The sequence below is a fragment of the Salmo trutta genome, chromosome 11 (assembly GCF_901001165.1).
Source record: "Salmo trutta chromosome 11, fSalTru1.1, whole genome shotgun sequence".
NCBI lineage: Eukaryota > Metazoa > Chordata > Actinopteri > Salmoniformes > Salmonidae > Salmo > Salmo trutta.
In genome coordinates, this window is record NC_042967.1 from 1,005,455 (window position 1) to 1,018,307 (window position 12,853).

The 12,853-nt window shown below is 44.1% G+C and overlaps 1 protein-coding gene across 2 annotated transcripts; it reads right to left on the reverse strand.

Moving 5' to 3' along the window:
* Positions 1–7,795: 7,795 nt before the first annotated feature.
* On the reverse strand, positions 7,796–12,635 carry LOC115202026 (skin secretory protein xP2-like). Of its 2 annotated transcripts, none has more exons than XM_029765884.1 (7): positions 12,535–12,635; positions 10,304–10,364; positions 9,767–9,790; positions 9,536–9,607; positions 8,983–9,006; positions 8,677–8,778; positions 7,796–8,471 (listed from the first exon to the last, which is right to left on the reverse strand). In XM_029765884.1, the coding sequence occupies exons 2-7, from the start codon at positions 10,355–10,357 to the stop codon at positions 8,094–8,096; spliced, it is 654 nt and encodes a 217-aa protein (XP_029621744.1). In that variant the 5' UTR covers positions 10,358–10,364; positions 12,535–12,635; the 3' UTR covers positions 7,796–8,093. The 2 variants fall into 2 exon arrangements, with proteins under 2 accessions (XP_029621744.1, XP_029621743.1); XM_029765883.1 differs by having other exon boundaries at positions 9,536–9,610.
* Between the last annotated feature and the right edge of the window lie 218 nt (positions 12,636–12,853).

The following is a 12,853-nucleotide window of genomic DNA, read 5'->3' on the forward strand; positions in this document are numbered from 1 at the left end:
AAAAGCATTGTATTTGAGACAAATCATTCACTAAACCCTAAACCTCAACTAAATATTATTATGAATAATGTGCAAATTGAGCAAGTTGAGGTGACTAAACTGCTTGGAGTAACTGTGGTTTGTACACTGCAATGGTCAAAACATGTTGATACAACAGTAGCTAAAATGGGAAGAAGTCTGTCCAATATAAAGCACTGCTCTGCCATCTTAAAAACAGTATCAGCAAAGCAGGTCATACAGGCCCTAGTTTTGTCGCACCTGGACTACTGTCCAGTCTTGTGGTCAGGTGCCACAAAGAGGGACTTCGGAAAATTGGCTTAATGTTGTTGGACCCCAGGAGGAGTAGCTGCTAGCTTTGGCAGCAGCTAATGAAGATCCTTAATAAATACAAATACAACATCTCAAGAGAACACCACTTTTGAGGTCTGAAAACATCTGTCAACCATTGATTTTGGACTGGAATGTCCCTTTAAGCACATTCTACAGTAAATAATGATATAGCCCTTAACTGTCTTGATCCACAGTCAAGGTTGGTGCACTCCTTCCTTACATCAGTAAGAAGACTTACATTTTGACCTAGTAAGGCTATGCCCTCAGTATCATGACTCATCCTGCCAGGACAAGGAGAAATAAGCATCCGTGACCACTCGAGACGACGAACCCATAATCTGGGGGGTTGTGCTTGGAGTCAGGGGATTGGCTATTTCCAAGGTCTCATCAGCCAATTAGACTACTTCATGTCCCCCACTAATGGGGGATGTCCCCCACTAATAAATATTTTTGGCAGGTTCTCAACAAATCTTATATGGCATAGTTGTTAAGACACTTTGTGGATATTTAACAATTGTACAATTATGAGTCTACAGGTAAAATTAAGGATTGAGAATGGATTTGTTATGTTTGTATTATCTTAAAATAGCATTTATTACAGCAGCAAGGAATAGTATATTACGCAAAACTCTCAGCATCTTCATTACATAATATAATATTTGATTTAAAACCCATTGTGAGGTCCAAATTAATGTGAAATGCAAAACATACACATACATACAAGTAACATGCTGAAAACTATTACGATTCAGTTCATAGTGTAAAGTTAATTGTAGACGTATTTCCTTGTTTTAGTCTCTAACAATGTTAGAAGTATTGTACTTGAGGTATATGCCAAATACTCTACAGGCTGCACACACTTTACTTGCACAGGCCATGCATATGACTAATCTTTAGATTTACATTTACAATGGTAAAATTACTTTATAATACATGCCCTGAGCTGAACAGTTTTGAATTCCATAGCAATCTTGAATGAAAACCCAAATAAATGAATAGAATATCCCACTGCTACTACAAAAATAAAAACTACACTACTAGCACTATTACCTCTCCCCCACTTAACACTGCTCAAAGTATTGACACTCTTAAACTAGTAGTCATTAGTATTTATTTAATATTACCTACCTTAGGTACCTGGAAATATCAATGATGACTTCCTGCAGGGAAAAACCTTAAAACAGCAACCAGTGCACTGTTATTCTGATTTAATCCAAGTGATCAAACAGTTGAAGTTACTCAGGGATGTGTACAGGGACCCTGCATGGTTCTTATCTGCAGTACTAATTGGGTGATGGTCAGTTCTGAGGCTGTCCCAGAATTCAATCCAGTCTTCCTCTTAGAATATAGAAAGTTGTGCCGCGTCACACTATAGGCCACACCCACTTAGCTTTGGTAAATTTTGGTAGCGGTGAGCTGAATAATTATAGCTGGCAAATCAGCATGAATATCTGAAAATGGCTGGGCACTGCCAAGAGCAAAAAAACAGGACTTTGACAGCAATGCTAACTGTGCTGTTGGCACTGAAACATGGATTAACGTTTGAGACATTTATTTTACTTAGCAAGTCAGTTACGATCAAATTCTTATTTTCAATGACAGCCTAGGAACAATTGGTTCATTGTTCAGGGGCAAAATGACAGCTTTTTACCTTGGGGATTCGATCTTGCAACCTTTGGGTTACTAGTCCAATACTCTAACCACTAGGCTACCTGCCACCTCATACAGTGTGTTTGGAACGTTTTCAGATCTTTTGACATTTTCCAAATTTTGTTACCTTACAGCCTTATTCTAAAATTGATAACATGTTTATTTTTCCTCATTAATCTACACACAATTACCCATAATGACAAATAAAACAATTAAAACTGGAAATATCACAATTACATAACTATTCAGACCCTTTACTCAGTACTTTGTTGAAGCACCTTTGGCAGCGATTACAGTCTCGAATCTTCTTGGGTATGACGCTACAAGCATGGCACACCTGTATTTGGCGAGTTTCTCCCATTCTTCTCTGCAGATCCTCTCAAGCTCTGTCAGGTTTGATAGGGAGCATCGCTGCACAGCTATTTCAGGTCTCTCCAGAGATTCCGGGAAAAAATCCACTGTATGATAACACCTAAGTCACCTACCTCACAAGGACTGGCAAAATAGCTTAATGTAGCGTTGGATTAGTTTTACAGTTTGCTGGATGGGTTGGAATTTCAGATGAGATTTTATTTTAACGTTACACTTATTGTAGTACTGTGTTGAGAAGGGAAGTGCAGCCAACACAGTGACAATGAAGATTTGATGACCAGCAGTATAAAAAAATAAAAAAACACTTTCTTTCCAGAAATATAACTATGTGTGCACAGCTCGTGGTAGCAAGGTGGCTAATTGTGACATTTTCTATGGAAATGCTAACAGCTGCTAAATATTTGACCAATGCTTTAAACCATAGGGCAAAGCAAATATGGACCCAGTGATTTTTTGATGATCATGATTACAACAGTAAGTGAAATAATTCAACATAATTGACAGGAATTCACAATTAGAGGGTTGTGGGTTTTTATGTTTTATTATTTCACCTACCACTGTACACTATATATACAAAAGTATGTGGACACCACTTCAAATTAGTGGATTGGTCTATTTCGGCTACACCCGTTGCTGACAGGTGTATAAAATCGAGCACACAGCCATGAAATCTCCATAGTGAAACATTTGCTGTAGAATGGCCTTACTGAAGAGCTCAGTGACTTTCAACGTGGCACAGTCATAGGATGCCACCTTTCCAACAAGTCAGTTCGTCAAATTTCTGCACTGCTAGAGCTGCCCCAGTCAAGGAGCAACAACGGCTCAACAGCGAAGTGGTAGGCCACACAAGCTCACAGAACGGGACCACCAACATCTTATGTCAAGTGTTTTTTAAGTGTTGTGGTTGCAGGTTCATCTGACACATCTAAGGCTTTTTCTTTCGGTGTGTTGCTATAGGCCAGCCAAGTGCTAACAGTCAGCTTCTAAATAATATTTGTGAAATGCTTGCTAGTGTATGTGATGTAAACAGAGATCACAATATACTGGCTATATTCAGGAAAGCTACAACTCCAAAAGCTGGGCCTAAAATAGTGTATAAGAGATCATATAAAAGGTTTTGCTGTGACTCTTATGTGGATGATTTAAAACAATATTTGTTGGTCTGATGTGATTAAAAAGGATCCAGACGCTGCACTTGAATTCATGAAATTGATTCAATTATTGATAAACATGCACCTGTTAAGAAACTGACTGTTAGAACTGTTAAGGCTCAATGGATTGATAAGGAACTGAAAAACGGTATGGTTGAAAGAGATGGGGCAAAGAAAGTGGCTAATAAGTCTGGCTGCACATCTGACTGGCTGACACTGCAAATTGAGAAATGATGTGACTAAACTCAACCAAAAAAAGAAGAAGAAACTATTATGAAGCCAAGATCAATGATATAAAGAATGATGGAAAATGCTTAAGGAAATGAAGGGCAGAAAGACAGATTCAGATTATTTTAATGATTACTTCATTGGCAAAGTAGACAAACTTAGTTTGTTTGCGTTTATCTGGCCACTGTCTGCAAATGCTAAGATATTTGCATTTTTGTCCAAACCAATACAAGTCAATATCCCCGATATTAGCATATTTAGTCCAAATCATCTTAAAGTAGCCTTTTTAAGCTAAACAATCGTTTTTTGCTGTCTTATCGTGTTGCCTTGCCTTGCATTTTCTGACCCATTGTCAAACCCCGCCCGAGAATTTGGTGTGAATTCCTGTCATTGACTAGCATTTAATTGACTAGCTGAGCCAATCGCAGTGTCGTTAACCAAGCTCTGTCACGTCCTGGCCAGTATATAAGGTTAATTGTTTTGTCGTTTGGTCAGGGCGTGACAGAGGGTATTTGTTTTATGTGGTTCAGGGTGGTGTGTTTGGTTAAGGGGTGTTTGATTTAGTATTTCCGGGGTTTTGGTTTATAGTCTATGTGTATGTATTTCTATGTCTAGTCCGGTGAGTGTGTTTCTATGTTGGTTAATTGGGGTTGGGACTCTCAGTTGAAGGCAGGTGTTGTCTATCTGCCTTTGATTGAGAGTCCCATAATTAAGGGTGTGTTTGTGATTTGTGGGTGATTGTTCTGTGTTCAGCCCTAGGCTTTGCCAGACTGTTTGGTGTTGTTCGTTCGTTTTCGTGTTTTGTTGTTTTGGAATGTTCTTTTGATAGTTAAATAAAAGTCAAAATGAGCATACACGTACCTGCTGCATTTTGGTCCTCTTTCACCGACGACAACTGTGACAGAATCACCCACCACTCAAGGACCAAACAGCAGAGGAAGGAGCAGACGGCGTTCGAGTTGGACTGGCGGGAGAAGTGGACTTGGGAAGAAATTCTGGACGGGGCCGGACCTTGGCATCAGGCTGGGGATTATCAGCGCCCGCAGTGGGAAATTGAGGCAGCCAAGGCGGAGAGGCGATGGTACGAGGCCAGAGACGCGCTGAGGGAGAAGCACGAGAGGCACCCCCAAGAATTTTTTTTGGGGGGGCACACGGGTAGTTTGGCTAGGCGAAGGAAGAGCCGGAAGCTAGCTACCCGTGGTTATATGGAGGAGCGTATGAGGTGGGGAGCGCCATGTTTTGCTGAGAAGCGCACTATCTCACCCATACGCACGCACAGTCCGGTGCGAGTTATTCCAGCCCCTCGCAGGTGCCGTGCTAGAGCGGGCATCCAGCCTGGTAGGAGGATGCCTGCGCAGCGCATCTGGTCGCCGGTACGCCTCCGAGGACCAGGCTACCCAACTCCCGCTCTACGCACGGCTACCATCAGGCCCCTGCACAGCCCAGTCTGCCCTGTACGAGCACTCCGCTCGTACAGGGCTACTAGTTCCATCCAGCCAAGGCGGGTTGTGCAGGAGGTAAGATCTAAACCGGCTGTGCGCCTCCATAGCCCTGGGTTTCCAGCTCCTGTCTCTCGTGCGGACCCGGAAGTGCGTCCACCCAGTCCGACTCGTCCTGTTCCCGCTCCCCGCACTAAACGGCAAGTGCGTAAACCCAGCCTCGCCAGTCAACAGTCGTCGGAGCTGCCCGTCAGTCAACAGTCGTCGGAGCTGCCCGTCAGTCAACAGTCGTCGGAGCTGCCCGTCAGTCAACAGTCGTCGGAGCTGCCCGTCAGTCAACAGTCGTCGGAGCTGCCCGTCAGTCAACAGTCGTCGGAGCTGCCCGTCAGTCAACAGTCGCCGGAGTGGTCAGACTGCGCTGAACTGCCGGAGTGGACAGACTGCGCTGAACTGCCGGAGTGGACAGACTGCGCTGAACTGCCGGAGTGGACAGACTGCGCTGAACTGCCGGAGTGGCCAGACTGCGCTGAACTGCCGGAGTGGCCAGACTGCGCTGAACTGCCGGAGTGGCCAGACTGCGCTGAACTGCCGGAGTGGCCAGACTGCCCTGAACTGCCGGAGTGGCCAGACTGCCCTGAACTGCCGGAGTGGCCAGACTGCCCTGAACTGCCGGAGTGGCCAGACTGCCCTGAACTGCCGGAGTGGCCAGACTGCCCTGAACTGCCGGAGTGGCCAGACTGCCCTGAACTGCCGGAGTGGCCAGACTGCCCTGAACTGCCGGAGTGGCCAGACTGCCCTGAACTGCCGGAGTGGCCAGACTGCCCTGAACTGCCGGAGTGGCCAGACTGCCCTGAACTGCCGGAGTGGCCAGACTGCCCTGAACTGCCGGAGTGGCCAGACTGCCCTGAACTGCCGGAGTGGCCAGACTGCCCTGAACTGCCGGAGTGGCCAGACTGCCCTGAACTGCCGGAGTGGCCAGACTGCCCTGAACTGCCGGAGTGGCCAGACTGCTTAGACTGTCCCGAGTGGCCAGACTGCCCAGACTGTCCCGAGTGGCCAGACTGCCCAGACTGTCCCGAGCTGCCAGACTGCCCAGACTGTCCCGAGCTGCCAGACTGCCCAGACTGTCCCGAGCTGCCAGACTGCCCAGACTGTCCCGAGCTGCCAGACTGCCCAGACTGTCCCGAGCTGCCAGACTGCCCAGACTGTCCCGAGCTGCCAGACTGCCCAGACTGTCCCGAGCTGCCAGACTGCCCAGACTGTCCCGAGCTGCCAGACTGCCCAGACTGTCCCGAGCGGCCAGACTGCCCAGACTGTCCCGAGCTGCCAGACTGCCCAGACTGTCCCGAGCTGCCAGACTGCCCAGACAGCCTGGAACGGCCTGAGCCGGAGCCACCTCCAAAAATAGGTGGGTTGGGGAGGGGGGGTGTAGCACAGTGCCGTCGTTGACGGCAGCCACCCTCCCTTCCCTCCCTTTAGTAAGGGGGAATTTTTCTTTTGGGTATTGTTTGGGGGTATTTTTTTTGTTGTTCAGGTGCTTCCGGGGTAGCACCTTTAAGGGGGGGTACTGTCACGTCCTGGCCAGTATATAAGGTTAATTGTTTTGTCGTTTGGTCAGGGCGTGACAGAGGGTATTTGTTTTATGTGGTTCAGGGTGGTGTGTTTGGTTAAAGGGTGTTTGATTTAGTATTTCCGGGGTTTTGGTTTATAGTCTATGTGTATGTATTTCTATGTCTAGTCTGGTGAGTGTGTTTCTATGTTGGTTAATTGGGGTTGGGACTCTCAGTTGAAGGCAGGTGTTGTCTATCTGCCTTTGATTGAGAGTCCCATAATTAAGGGTGTGTTTGTGATTTGTGGGTGATTGTTCTGTGTTCAGCCCTAGGCTTTGCCAGACTGTTTGGTGTTGTTCGTTTGTTTTCGTGTTTTGTTGTTTTGGAATGTTCTTTTGATAGTTAAATAAAAGTCAAAATGAGCATACACGTACCTGCTGCATTTTGGTCCTCTTTCACCGACGACAACTGTGACAAGCTCAAGTTCAACGTCCAGGCCAAACTATCTTTTCAAATGCATGCAGTCCAGATGTTTTGATTTCTATAGAGCATCGGAAGGAGCAGAATGTAAAGTTTCTAACACCTACATTTGCCAAACAACATTTGCCAAACAAATCTTGTTTGGGAAAAATATCCTTTCTATACTATTCTGTTATATTCATATTATATTCTCACTATAAAACATATGTAGACCTACTGTGTGTTGACTGTGATAAGGGCAGGGTAATACAAGTGTGTCTTGTCTGCTAAATTAACAAATTAAGTAGTTGATTTATTGGCAAGGCACATAGCCATAGGCCATAGCCTACTAAGCATATTTACATGCATTAAACTCAAAATATGCTATTCTGTTCTTTTGAAATACATTATTTTAGTATAATCTTCGTTTTTTCCATTGGTTGAATGGGAGATGATGCTTCCCGGGAAACTTTTGACCTGGATAGTAACATTATCTAAGGAGGACGTGGCTTGACAATTGAAATGGGGTACACATCTTGTCTCTTGTTCCAACGTAATGTGAAGTATCACATCATAAAACATTGTAATTTTTCTGCTGATAACAAAGAACATCAAGTGCAGTATCTCAACAGGCATTTTTATTTAAAGAATGAGAAAAGCACAAAGAGAAAAGACTGGATCATCATATTTTTTGTGACTGCACAATGACAGTACAGGCTCATTTATACATGGCGGTTCACAGAGCTCCCACATATTCGGCAAATTAATTTTGTTCCTATTCACCATAGACTTCTCTGCTCCTACCCTGCCCCTTTTCCATCACTGTTGTTTCCACCTTTGTGTTACTATAACTACGGGAGGGAATGTCTTCCTGGCTCAACACAGGAGCAAGCTGGCGACTGTTGCCGTGGCGCCTACATAACATGGAGGGCGGGGTCTGAGGGCCCAGCCACCATGGTGGTGTCATTTGGCGCTATGAGAGCAGGATCGACAACAACGACGTTAGCGTCAATGGTGGCGGGGATGTCGACGGCAGCGGGTATAACAACATTGACAGGCACCTCCACGGCCGGGTCGACAGGAGCTGCAGCGGCTGGGTCTACAGGCGAGGCGGTGTCCACAACTGCTGGTTCCTCAGCTGCAAGGTCCACTGCTGGCTCAGCCTCGGCTTCAGCGGCAGCCGCGTCCTCTCCAACCTCGTCAGAGTTCAGAGGGACGGCTGGGGCAGCAGGGGCAGCCTGGCCAGGGTAGGGATAGTATCCGCCATAGCCGCCATAGCCGCCATAGCGGGGCTGAAAGAGGGATAGTGAGCATGAGAAGGGGTTGAACACACACCCACATCACAATGAACACATTTGTAAACATATATTACAGTAATTCTTATCTATTTTCTTGGAGAGAAACCCACTGATGCTATTTTTAATGACTTGCATTCGTTGTTGAAGGTGTGGAACCTTAGCAGATGAATTCAAACTGATTTAAATGATTTATGCTCACCGCCGGGGCCTCTTCATCCGAGTTCATTGGTGGTGGTGGTGGTAGTGGGTAGAAGTTGGGGGCTTGAGGTGGGGCAGCAGGGGCTGCAGCAGGGGCATTCAACTGTTCACAACACAAATGGTTCAGCCCATAAGAGTACTTCTGCCAACATTATGGTGTCACTATCAGCTCCAAAACAGGGTATTGAGTCTTGAGTCTCGCAAGGAGTGGTAAAAGTGGTAGAAAAGCTAGGGATTTTTATCAGAAGAATCTTTCTACAGCATGCGTTGACAGTTTTTTAAAATAGTTTAGAAAAGTAGCACTTACCATTGAGAGCTGAGCTGGTGCAGCCTTTGGAGGAAAGAAAATGATTAAATTGATTAGACGATCACTGATATGGTTGATATCCAGAGTTAATTATTCCATTATGTTTCTGTATTTATGGATTGTTGAGTGAGGGTGTTTGAGGAGTTCGTAAATGGAAATGGCCTAAATATGAAGGAGAGCGAAACACTGCAGCATAATGTAGATACTGAACACCTTCCTAATATTGAGTTGCACCCACTTTTGCTCTCAAAACAGTCTCAATTAGTCGGGACATATTCAAACAGATTAGGTTATGGCTGCGGTGCAGTGCCCAAATAGCAGTTTAGGGGGGTTAAGTTCCTTGCTAAATGGCACGTGAGATAATGATGACGCCAGATTCCCCCCCCCCCCCCCTCCTCTCATCAGCAATAGGATTTAAACTGGTAACCCTACGGTCGCTGATTGCCTCTCTAAACTCGAGGCTACTGTCACCCTCTTTTTATTCCATTGAAAGTTGTTATATGCCTAAGATGTCGTGCAAGTTCAATCCGAACCAAAACGGCTGCCCTCTAACCTGTTGTCCGAGGGAACCATACTTTCTGTAGAGCTCCATCCACCTCAGGGCCTCGTTGGCGTGTGCTGCAACCTGCTGGGAAATACCAGACGTGGAGCCAAACATGTAATTAAGGTAGTATTAAGGTCATTCAAACCCCTTTCCCATGTTCATATCATGCCTTGGATGACATGACGTGACATGATGATTGCATGAGGTTGTTAAGAGATGTCGAAACTGAAATCCACCTACCTCATCGCTTCCACTATCAGGAGCCTGCAAGGCACAACACAGCAGTTTGAGAATGATCATCCAGTCAACACACAGACTTATGTCAACATCAAGAGAACACCATTGAGACTTGAGCTTGTGTAACAGTGTAGGTTCCGTCCCTCTCTTCGCCCCAACCCGGGCCCGAACCAGGGACCCTTGCACACATCGTTACCCATCGCGCCACAAAAGCCGCGGCCCTTGCAACGCAAGGGGAAACCCTACTTCAAGTCTCAGAGCGAGTGACGTCACTGATTGAAACGCTATTAGCGCGCACCACCGCTAACTAACTAGCCATTTCACATCGGTTACACTTGTACAATTGAAGCTCAAGCAAACGTCAACTTGTACAGTTCAAGCAGATGCACAAACAAATGTATTGTAATGCAATGGATTAAAAATACTTTTTTAACAAAAGGAAAATACAAAAACTCTGTCTATTGTAATGCATTGGATTGATTGAGGAGATAAACTATTCAATTATAATGTAAACAACATGTTCTGGGTTTGGAGACTTACTGGAGCAGCCAGGGAGTAGCCCAGCATGCACATCAATAGCACCACAGATATCATCTTGATCCTTCAACAGAGAAAGAAAGAGGATATATGGTCAGGTCTGAAATTATTGGCATCCTTGATAAAAAATAAAATAAATACTAATATCGTATGTTCCTCCCAAAAATGTATTATATTATTTCATACTAACACAATTGCTCAGAGAAAGAGAGATTTTGTTTAACAAGTAATATTTTCTCTCAAAAAAGTAGCCCCATAATTAAGTGATAATGCCCGAGAAGCCGGTGTTTGGAGGATATATTGGCACGGGTGTTGTTAGGCCTGAGACAAAGTCGAGGGCATTATCACTTTTATACAACAAATTACCAACATATTAAAATAATGAATTACATATTTTCATTAAAAAAAGTTATTTCGATTAATTTACTATTAGTAAATTAGTATTAGTAAATGCTACTAATTACTATTTTATCCTTCCACAAGATATAGTCCCGATGCAAATATAGGGTTGCTACCCAAGCTGGCTGGTCGTTCGTTCTATCGGTTCAGTAGAGATGCGACTCAGCCGTTCAGTCTTTTGGTTCGGTATCTATGGACGCGACCCAGTCGTTAGCCGTAGTTGGCTAGCTAACTCACAGTCACGTCAAAAAAAAAGTGCAGCCAGAATAGCAGCAAAGTAGATGCATTTGTTTAAGCTGTTTTATAGAGACATGTATTTGGATACATCATTAAGAATGAGCTAATGAGGCGTGATTTCGCCTGGCATAGAAAATGTGCTCACTCGTCAGGACACTTGTTCAGAGGAGATAGCTAACACAATCACTTCAAACTGAAGCTGGAAAGACTGCAAACTAGCTGCGCTTCGTTTTGTTTTACATTTTTATTTGTATATATCCATTAAAATGATGCCAGCTGATTTATGATTTCGACTGGCTGAGAAATGCCGCTTGCCTGTCTGTCTCGTCCCGACTCATCCATTACCATGGGACAGTTAGAGATCGAATTTGAATATTCAAACAACGTTGCACATGTAGGAGAGACAGACACCAAGGTTTATACAAATCTCTGCTGTTGAAAATGAAATGTTAGTGTTAAAGAAATGTGAGATAATGTCTAGATGCTTTTCATGGTGGAGATCAAGTTTATAAATTGCTTGGCTGGGCTGATGAGACAGTGGATTGCACAGTCAGGAAGATAGTAAATAGACATTTTAACTTCATAGATTTAGCCAGTGGTAACTTGTGGGATAGGCACCAGCTGGAATGCGGTTTTAACCAATCAGCATTCAGGATTAGACCCACCCGTTGTATAACAAAATATCCACCACCATATTCTAAAGTAGGTATGGAGTTATTTTATGCATCTTTCTTTCAATACAAGACCCACTACAGGTGTGCGTGGCCAAGAGCTCTATTTTCATGTCATCCAAGAAATATAAAGGCCTGGAGTTTGCTAAAAGACATTGGCATTTGGATTGGAACCGGTGCTATGGTCAGATGACATGAAATAGAGCTCTTTGGATAAGCACACCAGTGCTCATCCAAAGAAAAGAAAAGAGCCCGATATCTACTGTAAAATATGGTGGTGGATCTTTGATGTGATGGGGCTATTTTGCTTCCACTGTTCATGGGGCCTTTGTTAAGGTCAAAGGCATCATGAACTTTACCCAGCACCAGGACATTTTAGCCAAAAACCTGGTTTCCTCTGCCAGGAGGTTAAAACTTGGCCGTAAGTGGATCTTCCAGCAAGACAATAACCCCAAGCACACATAACAATCCACAAAGAAATGGTTAATTGACAACAAAATCAACATTTTGCAATGGCCATCACAGTCTCCGGGCTTGAACTCCATTGAAAAGTTGCGTTTGAATTGAAGAGAACGAGGATCTGGAAAGATTCTGTTTGGAGAAATGGTCTAAGATCCCCACAAATGTGTTCTCCTATCTTGGAAAACATTTTAGAAAAAGGCGACGTTATCCTCACAAGGTAAGGTATTGAAAGGTACTGAAAATAGGGTTGCATTTAATTTGGAAAAAATTATATATTACTTGCTAAACAACATTTCTTTTCAGAAGCAGTTTCATCTTAAATACAGTATATGCTTAAAAGCATTCAATATTGTAACGTATTGTAAGTAGTCTATGATGTAATAACACAGCAAAACAAAAGCTTTATCCCAAACTGTATACTGTATGCTTTTCGGTATACTGTGAAATGAAAATCTAGAATCTCACCGTTGTCTTGGTATCAGGAGCAAGTGAAGCAATGGTCTTGTGTGGGAAAGAATGAACTACATAATTTCTCACACAAAGTAAATTTGTACTCTAGACCCGCCTGCGACAACCAATCAGGTCTTTGCACCCCGAAACATTTGCATGCCGCTTTTGTTTGATGAAATCTCATTTCTCTTCAAAAATCAAGACGTGGGGTCTTAATGCCCCTATTATCTTTAATTACACACTGTGCAATTATGCTTAGCACACCACAAATCCCCCCTCCCAAGTAAACCCCAAACTTGAAAAGATTCTCAAACTAAGGTATCAACCGAGTGTA

Coding starts and splice junctions, on each gene's coding strand:
- LOC115202026 (XM_029765883.1), bottom strand. CDS start 10,357: ATGATATCTGTGGTGCTATTGATGTGCATGCTGGGCTACTCCCTGGCT. Junction 8,779..8,982: donor CACCAGCTCAGCTCTCAATG/GTAAGTGCTACT, acceptor TGTTGTGAACAG/TTGAATGCCCCTGCTGCAGC. Junction 8,472..8,676: donor CGGATGAAGAGGCCCCGGCG/GTGAGCATAAAT, acceptor TCCCTCTTTCAG/CCCCGCTATGGCGGCTATGG.